Raw genomic sequence first — 15,539 nt, 5'->3', positions numbered from 1 at the left:
GAGGATGTCTATGATGGCATCGGTGGGCTCGCCCTGCACACTGGTGGTGGAGGATATGCCAAAAGGCAAACAATGATCGATGTAGAATATGTCGTTGTGTCGCACGATGATGAAACGCTTGTGTGGTGGCCACACAGGAGATGCACGAAATGCTGCCTCAATGTCTACAGTCATGACCTGGGCACCATCTGGTGCAGTAGCGACCTACAAGGCACGATGAACAATGTCAGCACGGGCTGAATGAACAGCACGTGCATGACAGCGGCAAAGAAACAAGGCATATACATGCCTAACGACAGGTGTGCCATTGAATGAACCTCAGCAGATGACGACTGACAAGGGCAGTGCGGACGAGTGAATGGTGTGGAGACATGCTCTGAACGGACGCACAAAGCTCTGACAAAGAGCAAGCAAGCAAGCAGAACGCCACTCCAGACGATGATGTGGGGATGATACATAAATGAATGGAGTGCAGTATAGACAAATGGGGTGCAGTATAATGAACGGAACACACAGGGTGAATGAACATGGACATGTAGTGCGAACGGATGGAAAAGAACGTGAATAATGCATAGAAAGGAATCACTTACTATTTCTGCAATTTGGGTAGCTGTAGCCCAGCTAGTCTGAAACTTGTCTGAGTCAATTTAATCATTTATCGATATGCCAGTCTCGTCCTTGAAGGACAAGTTCCCCACAACACGAAACTTTTCCGGGGAGCTGGCCTTCTCGACGATGGCAAGTGGTGAGGAACGGAAACAAGCTCTGAGTTGGTACTCAATTTCAGCTTGTGAGAACGGTCCAGAGAAGCGACCAGCATCAAGTTCTTCCTGGATATATGCATCGATGGTGAGAGGATGTTGCAGTGTGTAGTTATGGTTATCTGGTGTGAAGGAGTGAAGTAGAGGAGCAAAATCACCAATGGGAAAATTGTAGCGGATCTTATGTAGTAGGAACAGGTATCGATCAAGAAGATTATGGCACTGCAGAATAGCCTCGAAGGTGTCGGCATCGTATGGTGTTACAATGCGATTAGGGATGCAAACAGGTTGAAAAGCCAGCATAATGCTCTTAAGAACCGCAGAAGGAGCAGTGATGAGGGGTACCTTTTGGGCAGCGACGGGAGCAGGTGCCGGTGAGGTTCCATATGATGCACAGTTCCTGGTGACTGGCATCAATGAGCAACCGCTTGTCGATGAAGATGCTGATGATCGGGCAGCCATCACGAGTAGTCGTTTGCGAGCATGCTGAAAGGACCCCCGCTAATCCCCAAGAGCCTCGATCCTGCTAGAGTTCGATATGGGGTGTCAAAAACAGTCCAAAGTGGGCTATTTTAAATCGAACCTCCTCCCAAAAGGGCATAATCTGGGGTCGATTTGGGATCAAACCTCCAAAAAATTGTAAACATCGTCAAAATCGTAAAAATCGTAACAAATCGTAACAAAGCATAAGAAATCATAAAACTCGTAAAACAATCATAGAAAAAATCTCGCTGTGTGACAAGTCAATTGGTAGTAGTGTTACTTAGTATGTAGTATAATATAAGTATATTATATAAGTATCTTCTACAGTTAGTTTAATATTATGGTTTCCCAGCAGGGTCGGCACCCATCATCAGAGGATGCAAGTGGGGTCAGGCAGGATCGAACCTGAGCCCGCAATGTTCTCATATAGGGTCTCTTTCGATCCAACATTTTTGACCGCAGGAGGTCAGATTTGGGGTATTGACATCGAACATTTCACACCGGAGACCGCCCCTTGGGGGGGTCTCGGGGATCTAGGCTCTTGGAGGATTAGCGGAGGTCCTATGCTGAAGCGCAGTGTCTGGTCCTCGCACATACAGTGACCTACAAAACTGTTGATAAGATTGCTCACTTCGACTTGTATAATGAGTATCTTCCCAACCAATGGGTCAACTACATTGTATAAGAACTCATTGGAAAGCGTATCATCATGGCTTTCTAACACAGTTTTGGTTATATTTTTATCACATTTTCATCCCAAGATATTTACTAATCTTTGAGGGTCACTCTTATCAACAGTTTTGTGGCACACACACAAGTTCTCAGAAAATTGTGATTCTTGATGTGTTGACAGGGTTCTTTGTGTGAATATTGATTGATGTTCATGTTTCAACATGAACAATGTACAAACAGCCATACACAACTCTTCACACTCAACCAACATCATGCCAAAAGCTGTTGCTACTGAAACTGTCAACCATGTCATCGCTTTGCTTCAGAATGGCAAATCTCTTCGAGAAATTGAAGCTTTGACTGGTCTACACTACTCTACCATCAGTAAACTACACTCCACACACTGTCCCACCATTTCTAAGGCCAAAGGAGGACAACCTTTCCTTCTTTCTACTGCCAATCTTTGCTATGCTACTCAACTTATTGGGACTGGCAAGGCTACCACATCTCCTGCTGTGGCCAGAGCTCTTGGAGATGTTACTGGGAGGGTCGTCAATGCAGAGACAGTGCGAAGAGGATTGAAGAAGGCAGGAATGAAGGCTGTAGTAAAGCGCAAAAGGCCTTTACTCACTGCAAGGCATCGAAAGGAGAGGATGGACTTCGCTTTGGCTCGCCAATATTGGACTGTGGAGGACTGAAGAAGGGTGGTATGGTCAGATGAGACAAAGATTAACAGGATGGGATTAGATGGAAGGAAATGGGTGTGGAAGAAGCCAGGGGAGAGCCTCAGTGATAGGTTGGTGGAAGGGATTCAGAAGTTTGGAGGTGGATCCTTGATGATGTGGGGCTGTATGGGCTGGGATGGTGTGGGGTATGCCTGCAAGATTGATGGCAGGATGGATGCAGACCTTTATGTCAGCATTCTGGAGGATGAGCTGCAGAATAGCCTGGAGAATTGGGGCAAAACTGTGGAGGATGTGGTGTTTCAGCAAGACAATGACCCCAAGCACACCAGCAAGAAGGCCAAGGATTGGTTCAAAGACCATGATTTCAACACTATGATATGGCCCTCTCAATCCCCAGATCTCAATCCCATAGAGCATCTGTGGGGTCATCTCAAAAGGAAGCTTGCAGAGTATCAGGAGCCACCAAACGAAATTACTGAGTTGTGGAAAAGGGTGGAGAAGGAATGGGAGGCTATTGGGAAGGAAGTGTGTCAGAATCTGATTGAAAGTATGCCAAGGAGGGTGCATGCAGTGGTGAAGGCAAAGGGAGGCTATACCAAGTACTGAAAGTACAAGTTTTGTAGAACCTGGATATGTGCCACAAAACTGTTGATAAGAGTAACCCTCGAAGATTAGTAAATATCTTGGGATCAAAATATGATAAAAATATGATTAAGACTGCATTGGAAAGCCATGATGATACGCTTTCCAATGAGTTCTTATACAATGTAGTTGACTCATTGGTTGAGGAGATATTCACTATACAAGTCGAAGTGAGCAATCTTATCAACAGTTTTGTGGGTCACTGTAAGAGGCAAAGCGACTCTGAGGACGTGAGTCATTTGCCCTCGCGAAAGGGCTTGGAGCGCTCGGGTGCACGTTTACCTCCGTTACGAGTGTGGCCTTCACTGCGAGGATATGGGCGGAACCTGTTAGAGGAGTCACACGTGCCATATGGCTCCGCACCGTAGCCCTCCCGCATCATCTCCACCTGGATCTTCTCCAGGCAGTTTTGGTACTTCGCATCCTCGGGAGAGAAGGTTGAAGGCTCGTTCATCCATGTTCGACGCACCTCACAGTCGAACCGAAGGATGGCCTTGTAAACCCTGTAAAAGTGCAGCAGAGATGTGATGTAGTCATAATGAGTCTGGAATAGCTCAATGATCTCCTTGTCCGCAAGCTTCCGATAGACTTTCAGCAGGTTCTTCCAAGCCTCGGTGAATAACCCTACAGGAAGGGACTCTTCCTCGGGCCATCTGGCGAGGTCGATGATATCTACGCGTGAGCCAGAATTCGTAGTCAACTTCCTCGTCCAGAGAGAAGTCGGATCCAAGTGCATTCTCCGAATAGCGTTCGAAGTAACCAGCGTCAAAGGGATGTGGATCTGCGCTGACGCGAGCTTAAGGACGGCCGGAGGAATCTCGAAACCTTGGTCCTTAAACATGGTTGGAGGAGCGCAGACACGCCACCGTAAAAAGCTTCTTTTCGGGTGTACCTGCCTGTTCAGAGGCATCGATGACCTCCTTGGCGGCTGTATGCGCCTCTTTAGGGCCTGTATGCGCCTCTTTGAGGCGTATATGCGCCTCTTTACTGGGTATATGCGTGTCCGTGAGCACCTGGAAGGCCTTCATAAACGCCGCCTTCGAGGACAGAGACATGCCGTGTATAGCCGTCGCAAGTGGGGTTGCATCGGCTAGTATGTCTGCAGGGTTCTTAAGAGTCTCCCCAGTCCCTTCATCGTCAGCGGGAATTTCGTTTCCGTCGAGATCAATGAATAACTCATCGTCCGAGACGGCCTCGTCGCCGCCATCGCGCCGGTCTAACCTAGCCGTGTAACGCGCGGCGCGCTCTTCGTTCTCGCGCTCGATAGCCACCGCTGAGGCACCTTGCCAGGAGCTACGCGAAGCTTCGCCGCGGCGGGCTAGCGCGTCGAGTTCTCTCACCATGTCTTGAGTGGACTTCCCAGAAATACCGAGAGGCTGAGGTCCTTTAGGCATGATGGCCGTGTAAGATGGATATGCAGAAATCGAGCTACGAGAAGAAGAATCTGCTACACAGCGTGGTAGCGAATGTCGTGGCGATGAGGAAGAGACGTAGCGGCGTATGTCAGGTGAGCGCGTCTCTTCTTCTCCCGCTTGTTTAGTAAGCAAGCGTTCGTCCCAGTGCTCGTTTCTCGCGCTGGGACTGAACTTCACGCTGCGAGTTGTCGCTTGCAGCAACGTCTTCGTTCCTCGCGCCTTCATTTCCGTCCTTGCACCCACACTCTTTTGACCCCGTCCCGTCCTAGCGATTCTCCTCTCATTTCAGGCGCATACACCTTTTAAATTTCTCTTGTCTCTGCTGTCGCCGGCGAGGTGGTCAGCCGCGTACACTCGTAGTATTCCCCCGTCGGGTTGTCATCCAGCCGACGACCTTCGCAGCTGTCGCATCACAAAAGGCCGTCTTTGGGTCTCTCAACGCAGTGAAGGGTATTTAGGTGGAACTTGGCAGCTCGAGTACGTTTAGCAGTGTTATTCATTGCAGTCATCTGTTCACCTCTTAACGACTTCAGACTCAGCACGATGCCGCTCTACAGCGTCAGCTCCCGCCTCGCACAAGCTTCACCAACCGTATCTGTCGAGAAAGGCGCATACCGTATGCGTGCGCCATACACGCACACGCACACGCACACGCGCAGCGCGTCCACGCTCCACCTCCCTCGCAAGGTGCGCTTCGCAACTCCCCCGCGCTCCGCCTACCGGAAACAGATGGCACTCCTCGTCGTCTTTCTCGTCTCTGCGGCCGTTTCATGCTTCGGCGTTGCATACTACTTGTTTTCGACGAGGTGGGATACTCGGGCTCTCCATTCGCTGCCTGGCGACCCGTCTGACGATCTTCCTTCTCTGCTGCTCCCGCAAGCCCTCGACTTCGGCTCTGACCTGCGCGATGCATGGCCTACTTCTGCTTCTTCGTATCCGTCTTTTACTTCTTCTGATGGACTAGTGCTGTCTGTGGATCCGGATGAGCGGTTCATGGCGTATTTGCCCCATAGTGGCTTTCATAATCAGCGCATCGCTTTCGAGAATGCTCTTGTACTGTCTCGCTTGCTCAATCGAACGCTCCTTGTCCCTCCTGTCCGTCTTGGCAATAGACCTCTCTACTATCTTCCGTTTGATGAGCTCCGTGAATATATTGCCAACTCGAGCAAACACGGTTTGCAGCACTGTCGTCATCTTCCTCCGGATCCTCTGGAAGTGCCGGAATGTGACGGTTACTTCGACTTCACCTACGTTCCTTGGAGTGGGCTGGTAGACCTCACGCAAATCAAGTCAGAACAAAGGCTCTTGCCGTGCTCGAACTTGACTGCTGCCTGGCTTGAGGAATGGCTGCACATCGGCGACAATGATACGTTTGCTCTGAAGGACTTGAGCAGGAACCAGTACCGCTTTCAGGACTTTACAACTGCCCCAGGGACCATGTCACTTAAATACCTCGAGTCCGTCCAGATTTCGTCCCTCGCAGCTCGTCCCGAACGCCTCCTCTTCCTAGGAACGCTCTTCGGCTCCTCGCGGTTACACCTGCGCGACCCTGCGAACTACCGCCTGCGCAAGCGCATCCGCGAGAACATGGCGTTCACGAACCCCCTCCTGACGCAGGCCGCCGAGTCCATCAGTGCCGCTCTCGGCGGGCAGTACCTTGGTGCGCATGTTCGCGTCGGCGACGGGCCCTTTCTGGAGAACGCGGGCGAGAACGTGCGGCTGATCTGGTGGCGGCTCGTGCATTCCATACTGGGCTTCAGCATGAGAGACACGCTTGCGTTGGAGAAGGGTTTATTATTCGATCAGAGCGATCCGGAAGATGCCTTGTTGATCCCGCCACGAATCCCGCTAGATTTTGCTGCGCTACGAGCTCCTCACCCCGATCTGCCTCCCTTGGACCGCATGCAGCCACCTGCGCTGATTTGTCCTCGTGAGTTGCATGCTGCTGCAGAACTCCAGCCGCTCAACACGCCGCTGTTCATCTCGACGGACGTCTCATCTCCAAGTACAGACCTACTTCTGCGGCGCTTCGTGGAGACGTTCCCGTGCATGTTCCTTCTCGGCGACTTTCCCTCGACTACGTCTGTCCTTGATGGCCTCGAGAACGCCGATGATGGCGTTAGACTCAGGCCGTTCTTTATGCCAGTCCTCGATGCGATGGTTGCGGCGAGAGCATGGCAAGTCGTGGGGACGGAACAGAGCACTTTCAGTGCGTTTGTTCAGGACGTTCTATGGAGAACGTACCACGGGTACGAGATCGTACAAAGAGGATGATAGCTTTCTGTAACCCACTATTACGATGCATCCCAGATATCCATTGTGTTTTATTAATCATTATACTACATGCGGTAGGATTACATTATCTACGTCTGGTTGAGACCGTGTTGACCCGTGAGCTGGTATCACACAAAGGTCCGTGAGTTTGCGCGCACTTGGGAGCATCGCGTCAACGTGTCACGAACGCCCCGCCGGTCAATGTTGATTTCGTTGTTCTTCAGCATAAACAACGTCAGGATCGCGACCGCGCACTTCGGGTAGCAGCAGGCTGATGACTATACAAAAAACCTGTGAGGAAGATGAGGGAGCATGGGTGACTGCCGGACATACCTGCTCCGAAAATACAGCATCCGAAGAAGACTGTGCGGAATGAGAAGGTCATGAGTATGATTATATGGATGAACGAATCATTACTCACTCCACAACACTGCGGGCGTGCCGATCTTATTCGTAAGGGTATTGAAGGCGAGGGCCGAGACGATCGCGCCAATTTTGCCACACGCAGCTGAAACCCCGTGAGCTCGCGCACGGAAACGGGTAGGGAAGACTTCCGCCGGATAGCACTGCATTGCAGTCAGGTCAATGAATCCTAGATCTTCGCGTCGAAAGGCCGAAACTTACGTATGTCGTGCTGTGGAAATTGAGGTCCCATCAGCATGACATCCGGGCATAGACATGAGGGCGGACGTACGCATTGGCTCCGAAATTAAAGAAGAACTGCACGCTCCTCGTTAACAGATGGTAGGGAACGAGCGAGATGGACGTACTTGAAGCAACGCGAACATCGCGACGAACGCCGGTGTGCTCAGAGTGTAGAACTTGCCCGCAAGAATGCCCACTTGACACAGCAATGAATATGGAATACCTGTACGCGTTGAAGCAAAGAGAGGCTTACGGAAGAGAGCGGCCAGCAGAAATCCTTGGATCTGGATCCACTTTCTTCCAAGCTTTTCAATCGTCAAGATGGTCACGTAGTAGCCTGAATTGATTGTCAAACTAATGCAGAAGTTGAGATCTGCGAGCAGACTCACCGGGCAAAAAACCAAGCCCAGTCACTATCACGTTGCCGATGCCGATTCTGAACAGGGTTTGCCACGGAGTACCGTCCTTGCCGGCGAAGCCCATCGACTCTAGGACGACGTTCTGGTTCAGGTTGATGCCGTAAAAGCTGTCAGTGTCGAATGCTAATCAGCGCGACGAGCGAACTGTGACACGAACAACTAACAACACTCACGCAATGTCCAAGAGGAACCAACACGCGCACGTGGCGAAGAGGATCTTCCCATGGCGCCATTCTCCAAAGTAGGTGAAGAACTCTGTGGCATTTGGTGAGAGTCGGATCGAGACGCGCATGAGCAACGAAAGCGCGTACCACCAACAGACGGCTTGTCAACGGTGTGAGGCTCCTCCTTAATATGATCCGAGGGCGGCGTGGGCGAATGGCATGTCAGAGTCGCCGCAGGCGAGGAGCCCGGGCTCTGCACGCTATGGGCTGCATTCGTCTCCTTCTTCAGCTCTTCGATGTCATCCGTGTCTGGTTCGGCGTTGGCTCGAGAAGCCTTAAAGCGCTTCGACTCTGGGAGAGTCAAGCGTTGGTACAATGTGCCAACGGCGGGAACGAGGGATAAGCCGACGAGGATTCGCCAAACTGCCGTGCGGCAACAAACCTATTAATAACAGTTTCGTCGAGCGACCGGAAATGAGCACTTACCTCCATCCACCTTGCTCGTCTCGCCCTTGTCCTCCATGACATGATGGTAACACGCGAGGACGATGAGCACCATGACGCTGCCGATCAGTGAACCCCATCCTTGGTTGGCGAAGATGTACGCCAGCATGGTGCCTCGCCGGCGGAGGTTCGAGCGATCGGTGGCGACCGAGGCAGACATGGGGTAGTCTCCTCCAATCCCGACGCCGAGGACGATTCGGAATATGGTGAGCCAAAGCAGCGATCCCGAAGGCGAGAGATCACCTGTGTTGAAGGTCAATTAATATTGACGTCCGCGCATCGCACTCGACAAGGGACAGCTTACCAGTTGGGTCCGATATGCAGAGGATGGTGGCAAAGATGATGAGCATGAGTTCTTTGCCGTCTGAGCCGCGAATGAGCACACTGCACATACAAGTGAGGTAGGAGACGGAGGACTCACAAACAGCCTTACGGCCGAAATAGTCCGCGCAGAACCCTAACAAATAGCGACGTCAGTTTTTGCTCATACATTTTCACTATAGCTTAGGTCTTTCCCGCCGGGCGACACCGGCCGCAGCAACAATGGGTGTGCGAGTATGACGGAATAGACTAGCGTTGAAAGAATGAACGCACCGAACCCAAATTGTCCAATAACACTGCCTATGTTCGCACTAGCTTTTAAGAATCCCTCCAAGCCAGCCGGGAGAGCGGCACCATCGTACAGACGATATTGCAGCATCGTGGCGACGGGCTAATTTAGCGGGAGGGGTTAAGCACAGCGTTTAGCAGAGGTGATAGGCGCGTACGAACATTGATAATGAAAAGATCGTAAGCTGGGAGAGTCGCGTCTTAGCAGTATTTCGGGTCGTGTGACTGCACATACGTACCATCAAGGAAGAATCCGACCTTGCACACGATGTCAGTAACGTCTATACAGGAGTTTGCAATGACAACACGTACTCCGGTGATGCCAAGGAGCTTGACCTCGCGATAGGTCAGCAGGAACGTTGGCCGACCATCGTCTTCACGCTCATAATCCTCGAGGCTGGACTTGCGACCGGCCGTGTCGGACATTTCCTGATGCACAGATGGTTTGAGCGATGACATGCGACGTTTAGAAAGTGGCGAATCCGACCGGGAGCAAATGGTCGTTTATGAAGGAAAGGCGGGCGGGGTTGAGAAGAGTGGTACTTACCGAGCAGCGGGACGCACGTTCGAAGGAGGATTGGCGGAGAACGCGAGACTCCAGCGCAGCCACCACACCGGCCGGTCCATATATTTCTTCGAAAATTTATCTGATTTACCCGTGCCGAGAACGCGCTTTAGTCACGTGACCGAAACCTCCCATATGTGGCGGTGGCCCGGCTGACGCGGCCACTGTGGTTAGGTTGTTCTGGTGTGCGTTGCTACTTTCTTTCTCTTTGTGAACATGTCTTGATGTAGCACCATCTCCTTGAACTGCTAAATTCCTGTTCGCCGGGAGCATGGCGTTGTCAACGTTCAAGAGGTGCGCATAACAAAGTCGGCGCTGGCCGGCCCAGATCCTATCCACTTTTACTCGTACTCTCTGCCCGCTTGTGGCTCGGGTATCGGCATTCGTAGCGCCTGGTTCTATTTGATGCTCCATCGACAATCTCCACTGCAAGCCACCCGTTGCTGTGTTTCGCAGGCACGTTCGTGGATGTCTTCAAGCATTGACAATTAGGGATGCATAAGATGCGCATTCTCTGTTACACTCGCTGCTCTTGCCACCTCTACGATGCTAATCATGGCTCCTTGTACGCGATCCGCTCATAAACCCGTCTGCTAGGACGTTGAGACATGTACCTCCTCATGCACGTTCATTTCCTTGCGTCACAGGGCGTCTGGAGCCACAGCGCTGTCGTAAAACGATGCATTCGTCATCGAACCGCTCGTCTCCACTGTCGTGTCTAGGATCTAGGACATCCGCAGTTTTCGTAGGATCCCTCCAGACATCTTCCAGACATTCGCGGTGGAACAAGATCGCCGATGGTGGCCCGAACTCCCTCACTTTGCTGTACCTTCTGACTAACCCATCGCAGACTTTGTGCATAGTCACATCTTAGCAAGTGCGGCATGCGGAGTCATAAGGATAGGCGATCAAAACATCACGCGTTTGGGCATATGGGCAGTTGATTCTGCTCAGGTATAAACTTTGACTTTTGCAGATCGACTCTCATCCCGTAGTCGTATAACGCCGTCGCCGCAACCAGCGTTCCTCATTCTTATCCTTTGTGGTCTCGATATGTACGTAAATCGACACCGTGTGCTGATTCTTCAATGTCGCGCATGTTTCTTTTGAAATGACTACACATGTTTAGCAGCTGCGGTTCTGCCCAATATATTCTTGCTGAATGTCAAGCTCTAGATGTGCTCGGGAAGACGTCAAGTGCAGCACCACCGATCCAGCATCATTGTAACTCTTTGTTCTTTGGCACTCTTCGATAGGGGGTTCCAATCCGACGTCGACTAGACAGGCAGCGTTCACAGACGATTCACTAGGCCACATTCCTCAGAAGAATGAATGCATTGGTTCACAATGTGAATTTATGGCTGCGCTCGACATTCGCAGGAGTCCTCGTTGGATGGACAACTTACGATCTAGCAGTATCCACTTTGCCTCTGTTCGTCAGCCACTGTTCGAAAGACAACCATAAAGGTCCTCTGACACCGTGCAAGTCATCGCGGGTGGGTTGTGTGGAAGGCGTGGTGATTTTTGTTTGTACGTAGGCAGATGCGGTTTCCTTGCAATCATGTAGTGTGGGGAGTAAGCAAACATGCTCATGCAGGCCAGCATTCAAGTCAATGGAGTATGTCTACGGACTCAACTTCTCAACGTTCGCCTCCTGTCATGAATACAGACATCAGCGGCTCAATCCTCCTGCGTGACCGCAACACGTGTATGTGCGTACTTTTGCTCGGCACATCCCTATCCTCAACGGTCTCATAGCACGACAAGCACGCATGGCTACTTTCATATTTACTCACGTTTGAATAGCTGAGTGAGACCTAGATGCCTACACAAAGTTCTGTTCTTCTGCAGAGCGTCGAAGCGCGATGTACTGCCAGTAGCCATCAGACACAAACACGGATCCAACCATGCTTCAAGACACGTTAAATGCACGCATTCAGTGAGAGCGCTTTATTTAAATGAACTTGCGGTCTTCGTGACCATATGGATTGCTGAGCATCTACCTTCAAGCCTGGTGCCTGAAGCTGAAGTCCTCTGCCCATGATGTCTAAAACGACCGGCACAGCGCAAGCATGCAAGGCTGCTCCCGCTCCGTGCCCGTCGGCTTTCGTCTTAACTGAGGCTTCGCAATCTCCGAGCTACCTTTTCACCGGCATCGGGAGAGACTCCGACGATCGTTCGCGCGTGAGTGCATATATTGTCGCGAAGTCCTGATAGACGCGGCGGACCGCTGGACCCGAAAATGATTGAAATGATGGACGAATACAACATGGGGATCTGCCACCGATGGCACGCCACGGAATTCTGCGCTCCAGGGGCTCGCTTGATTGAGCCAAGTGATAAGTGTGACCAATGGCGTGCTTCGACTCGTCCTACGGTGCGCAGTGTGTTAACATGCCGCCGTGCCAGGTCCGAAGCGTTGTTCGGTGTGCTCCCCGAGTATACCAAGACGAAGCGAGGTCAGAGTCTCATACATTCTTGGCGTCCAGTGGGAACCCATCGATCTTCGATGTCCATCCCCGCTGTTGTTGCTTGATTCGTCGCTGGCTCTCCGGAGCTGGTCTACTGAGCAATCTCATGATGAATTCAAGGCCATAGGGCCAGTATCTGCACGACGATTGGCGGAACGTTTGGACGTTCTTGTGCATGATGGCCATTTATGTACTTGACCTAGCATGAATACCTTCCCTGCAACCGCAACCGGGAGCGCTTCCGTGCTCTAGGCCAACTGTGCGCCTATGCTTATGCTTTAATGACCGTCAGCGGCTAGACTCTTGTTCCATGCCGCAGTTTATACGGTGTGCTAGAAGCACTCAGCGACCCAGCCTATCAAACCACGATGTGCCCGAGAAGCAACCAAGAACCAGCCTCGAGGATGTCAGACATCGCAGACATGCACCCCAATTTCTGCTCGTGCAATGATAAGCCTTGTTGCCTGTTTGTGATCAGTTGATCATATCACAAAGCCGCGCCGCGGCAACGAGATTCTTGCGTCCCTCAATTTCTCAATATGAAAACCTAGACAAGCTCCGTGTGGGCATACATTCCAAGTGCTCCCTTGACGGGAGCTTAATATTCGTCTCTCCCATGGCGATGAATTCTATTTCCTTGGCGTCCGGCATTGCATGCTAGGACTGAACTGCTCTAAGCTTTCAGACTCCTTGACTGATATGTGTATGTGACTTCAACATTGTGGCGGAAGAGCCTGATTGTTCTCGTGATGACTGAGTAGACAATATGGAAGAGGAACCAATGCAGTATATGTCTGGCAGCAAGGCTGGCGTTACGCATGTGATTGCTATCATAGCAAAACGTTGCATCAGAGTTCAAAATCTCGTATGCAAGTATTTGCCTGAAGGAGCGAGCTGGCTTTGAAGTCGACGAAGCTTTGATCAGCCGGGCACATCTCCTGTCCATGCGGCATCTTGGCAGTATAACCTGGAATCAGGCCCTAGTCCAAATCTCGTCTATCGCGAGGCCTGATTATTTCGTGCACATCGTGGTGTAACTCTACTGCCATCGTTTCCGCAGCACGTCGACGCTCACGTCGATAGAATGCAGATCATGGCGGAAATAGCGTGGTCGTCGGGACTCCAACTCTTGTCCATCTGGGTCGATTACCGAGGATGTCGGCCATGGGACGGTCTGTGCTGTTCCCGACGGCTCAATATTCCTCATGATGCACCTCTTGAAACAGCTACTAAGAGTCCTCGAGGTGTTTCATTCTACCTGCTGACGGCCACGAGTGCGTCGGACATAAGCGAGAGCATTCTGCCACGAGACACATCCAAAGACAAGATGAATTGAACGGGGAGGCGAGACAGAGCCTTTCGAGCCCGCAGCCCTTGATATGAACAGATCGGCAGCGCCCAGTGAGGAAAGCTTAAGAGATAGTGTCTGAAGAACAGAAGAAGCCCAAACGACGATCGCTGCGAATGGGAGGCCATTCAATTTAGCCTTGACAAAGCAGCACGCTGCGGCCAGGCTTTTCAAGATTTACACAGCATTCTCGCATTCAATCGGGCGGCTCGCTACTTCGCACCGGATCCGAAAGGTCGGACAGCACAGTTACTTCCGGGCAGGTTCCAGGTAACCGGGGCGTGTGTTGCATCGCAGGAAAAAACATTTGATATGTGTGTGTATCGGCGCGGAGGCAGTCTCGAGACGGAAACAGTAAAATAATCTTCTCTCGCCGTGGATCGCGATCGCTCAGAAAACAACATCGGCCTGGGCCTGCCTGGATCCATGATATGCCGACGAGACAGTAGGCGTGCATATGTGAGTAAGCATCACGACAGTCGAACACGTCTTGCATGCGAATTTAAGTCTTGCGGGACCATTTAGACAGACGGCCTGCCGCAAACGCGAGAATGTCCATCGAGGCAGCAGCCCTCCTATCGCAGATCGACAGCGCCTCATATGGCAGCTCATAGCACCGCCCAGATTCGTGAGATTGAGAAGACAGTATCGACGATCGCCACGAGCAGTCAGGCATTCAGATCATCCTTGATATAGCAGACCACAGTCGCCAGACTCAATCAGGACAGCCAGAGGGTTGACGGCATTTCGCCAGATCACCGAGGCCTGGGAGCGCGGTAGACTTCGACATGTCGGGTGGGTAAACTTTTGGTAAAAGAGTGCTCCCAAGCTGGTGTGCGTTTCGATCGAAATAGGACCCAGAAGTCTATTAAGCATGTCAGACGTGAGGTATACGCGCTGAACATGAGGGCTGTAGGATCGCCAAGCTGGTACGTCGCGACCGACGAAGGACAGATTCGCATGAGGCAGGAATAGGCCAGCTTCACACAGACTCTTCTTTGGGTCATCTGCATGAGCACGGCGGAGCGTCCTTTACGAAATGCGTACCGTCTTCTGAGAAGTTGGAGAGGCGTGAGTCCTTAAAGCCGCAAAGCCGCAGCACCAAAGGGCAGGATCGACACTACCAAAGGTAGACGTTCGAAGGCATCACGACCTTCGCCACCACCAATGAAGTGTACAGGGACTTTGATACGTCGAGACATCAAGGCCATTTCAGCTTGATATCGGATTAGAGAGCTGCGAAAGTCGGTACGTTCCAATGGGACCCCTGTGCACCAGGGCAGGCCTCATATCGAGAATCCGCAGCGGATATGTGAGCCTCGGTCTCGATTGAAATCCAAGGGAACGCATGCGATGAATGGTTATATGCGCTTCGTGCTGGCCTCATGACGATCAGCAGTGCTGGCCGAGGGTGATATTAAGGATGGCTTGCTATTCTTCAGGACACGCGGTATTTATAAAATCTGATACAGCAAGATATCAAGGCCACCTATCGCACCCGATCGTTGGTAACTTCGCCGCGGATCAGAGCTCAGAGACTTTCTGAATTCCAAGCGGGTCCCGAGTGGGTTCCGGTGTGCTGGGAGAGGCCTCATGTCGGGAGAAGTGACGTTCTAAGACGCATACACCGAGCTTCGGTCTGAATCAGAATCCGTCGGAATGCACAAATATGGTTCTTGTGGCCTCGCGATGACCAGCGGCGTCTCCGAGGTTAATCCTGGAGATAGCTGCGATATCGACACAGTTCAGACTGAGCGTGCATATATGCGGTCCTAGGATGGAGTCTGAAGCTTCGAGTCCAGAGGGCACCACGCAAGGATAGGAGACGATGAGATGACCGGAGGTTACCACCACCACACTGCATATATGACACCCGTGGAC

General features: G+C 51.6%; 3 protein-coding genes across 3 annotated transcripts; 1 reads left to right on the top strand and 2 right to left on the bottom strand.

Moving 5' to 3' along the window:
• Nucleotides 1-3,479: 3,479 nt before the first annotated feature.
• On the bottom strand, nt 3,480-4,884 carry LAESUDRAFT_754780 (uncharacterized protein; the record flags this gene model as incomplete). Its single annotated transcript, XM_040911939.1, has 2 exons — nt 3,480-4,069; nt 4,137-4,884. 2 exons carry the CDS (start codon nt 4,882-4,884, stop codon nt 3,480-3,482), a joined length of 1,338 nt encoding a protein of 445 aa, XP_040769957.1.
• A 172-nt stretch (nt 4,885-5,056) lies between these two features.
• Nucleotides 5,057-7,216, top strand: LAESUDRAFT_175031 (uncharacterized protein). The gene is made up of 2 exons (XM_040901447.1): nt 5,057-5,136; nt 5,193-7,216. The coding sequence occupies exon 2, from the start codon at nt 5,203-5,205 to the stop codon at nt 6,931-6,933; it is 1,731 nt and encodes a 576-aa protein (XP_040769956.1). The 5' UTR covers nt 5,057-5,136; nt 5,193-5,202; the 3' UTR covers nt 6,934-7,216.
• LAESUDRAFT_754778 (MFS general substrate transporter) lies at nt 7,132-9,700 on the bottom strand (the record flags this gene model as incomplete). The annotated part of the gene is made up of 17 exons (XM_040911938.1): nt 7,132-7,211; nt 7,267-7,296; nt 7,355-7,499; nt 7,558-7,567; nt 7,628-7,653; nt 7,704-7,774; nt 7,832-7,915; nt 7,968-8,104; nt 8,171-8,252; nt 8,309-8,584; nt 8,648-8,908; nt 8,970-9,029; nt 9,087-9,122; nt 9,260-9,377; nt 9,437-9,459; nt 9,514-9,532; nt 9,587-9,700. The coding sequence occupies 17 exons, from the start codon at nt 9,698-9,700 to the stop codon at nt 7,132-7,134; spliced, it is 1,572 nt and encodes a 523-aa protein (XP_040769955.1).
• Nucleotides 9,701-15,539: the final 5,839 nt, after the last annotated feature.

This window comes from Laetiporus sulphureus, assembly GCF_001632365.1.
Source record: "Laetiporus sulphureus 93-53 unplaced genomic scaffold LAESUscaffold_2, whole genome shotgun sequence".
Lineage (NCBI taxonomy): Eukaryota > Fungi > Basidiomycota > Agaricomycetes > Polyporales > Laetiporaceae > Laetiporus > Laetiporus sulphureus.
This window is presented reverse-complemented; position numbering and strand designations above follow the sequence as displayed.

Coding starts and splice junctions, on each gene's coding strand:
- LAESUDRAFT_175031 (XM_040901447.1), top strand. CDS start 5,203: ATGCCGCTCTACAGCGTCAGCTCCCGCCTCGCACAAGCTTCACCAACC.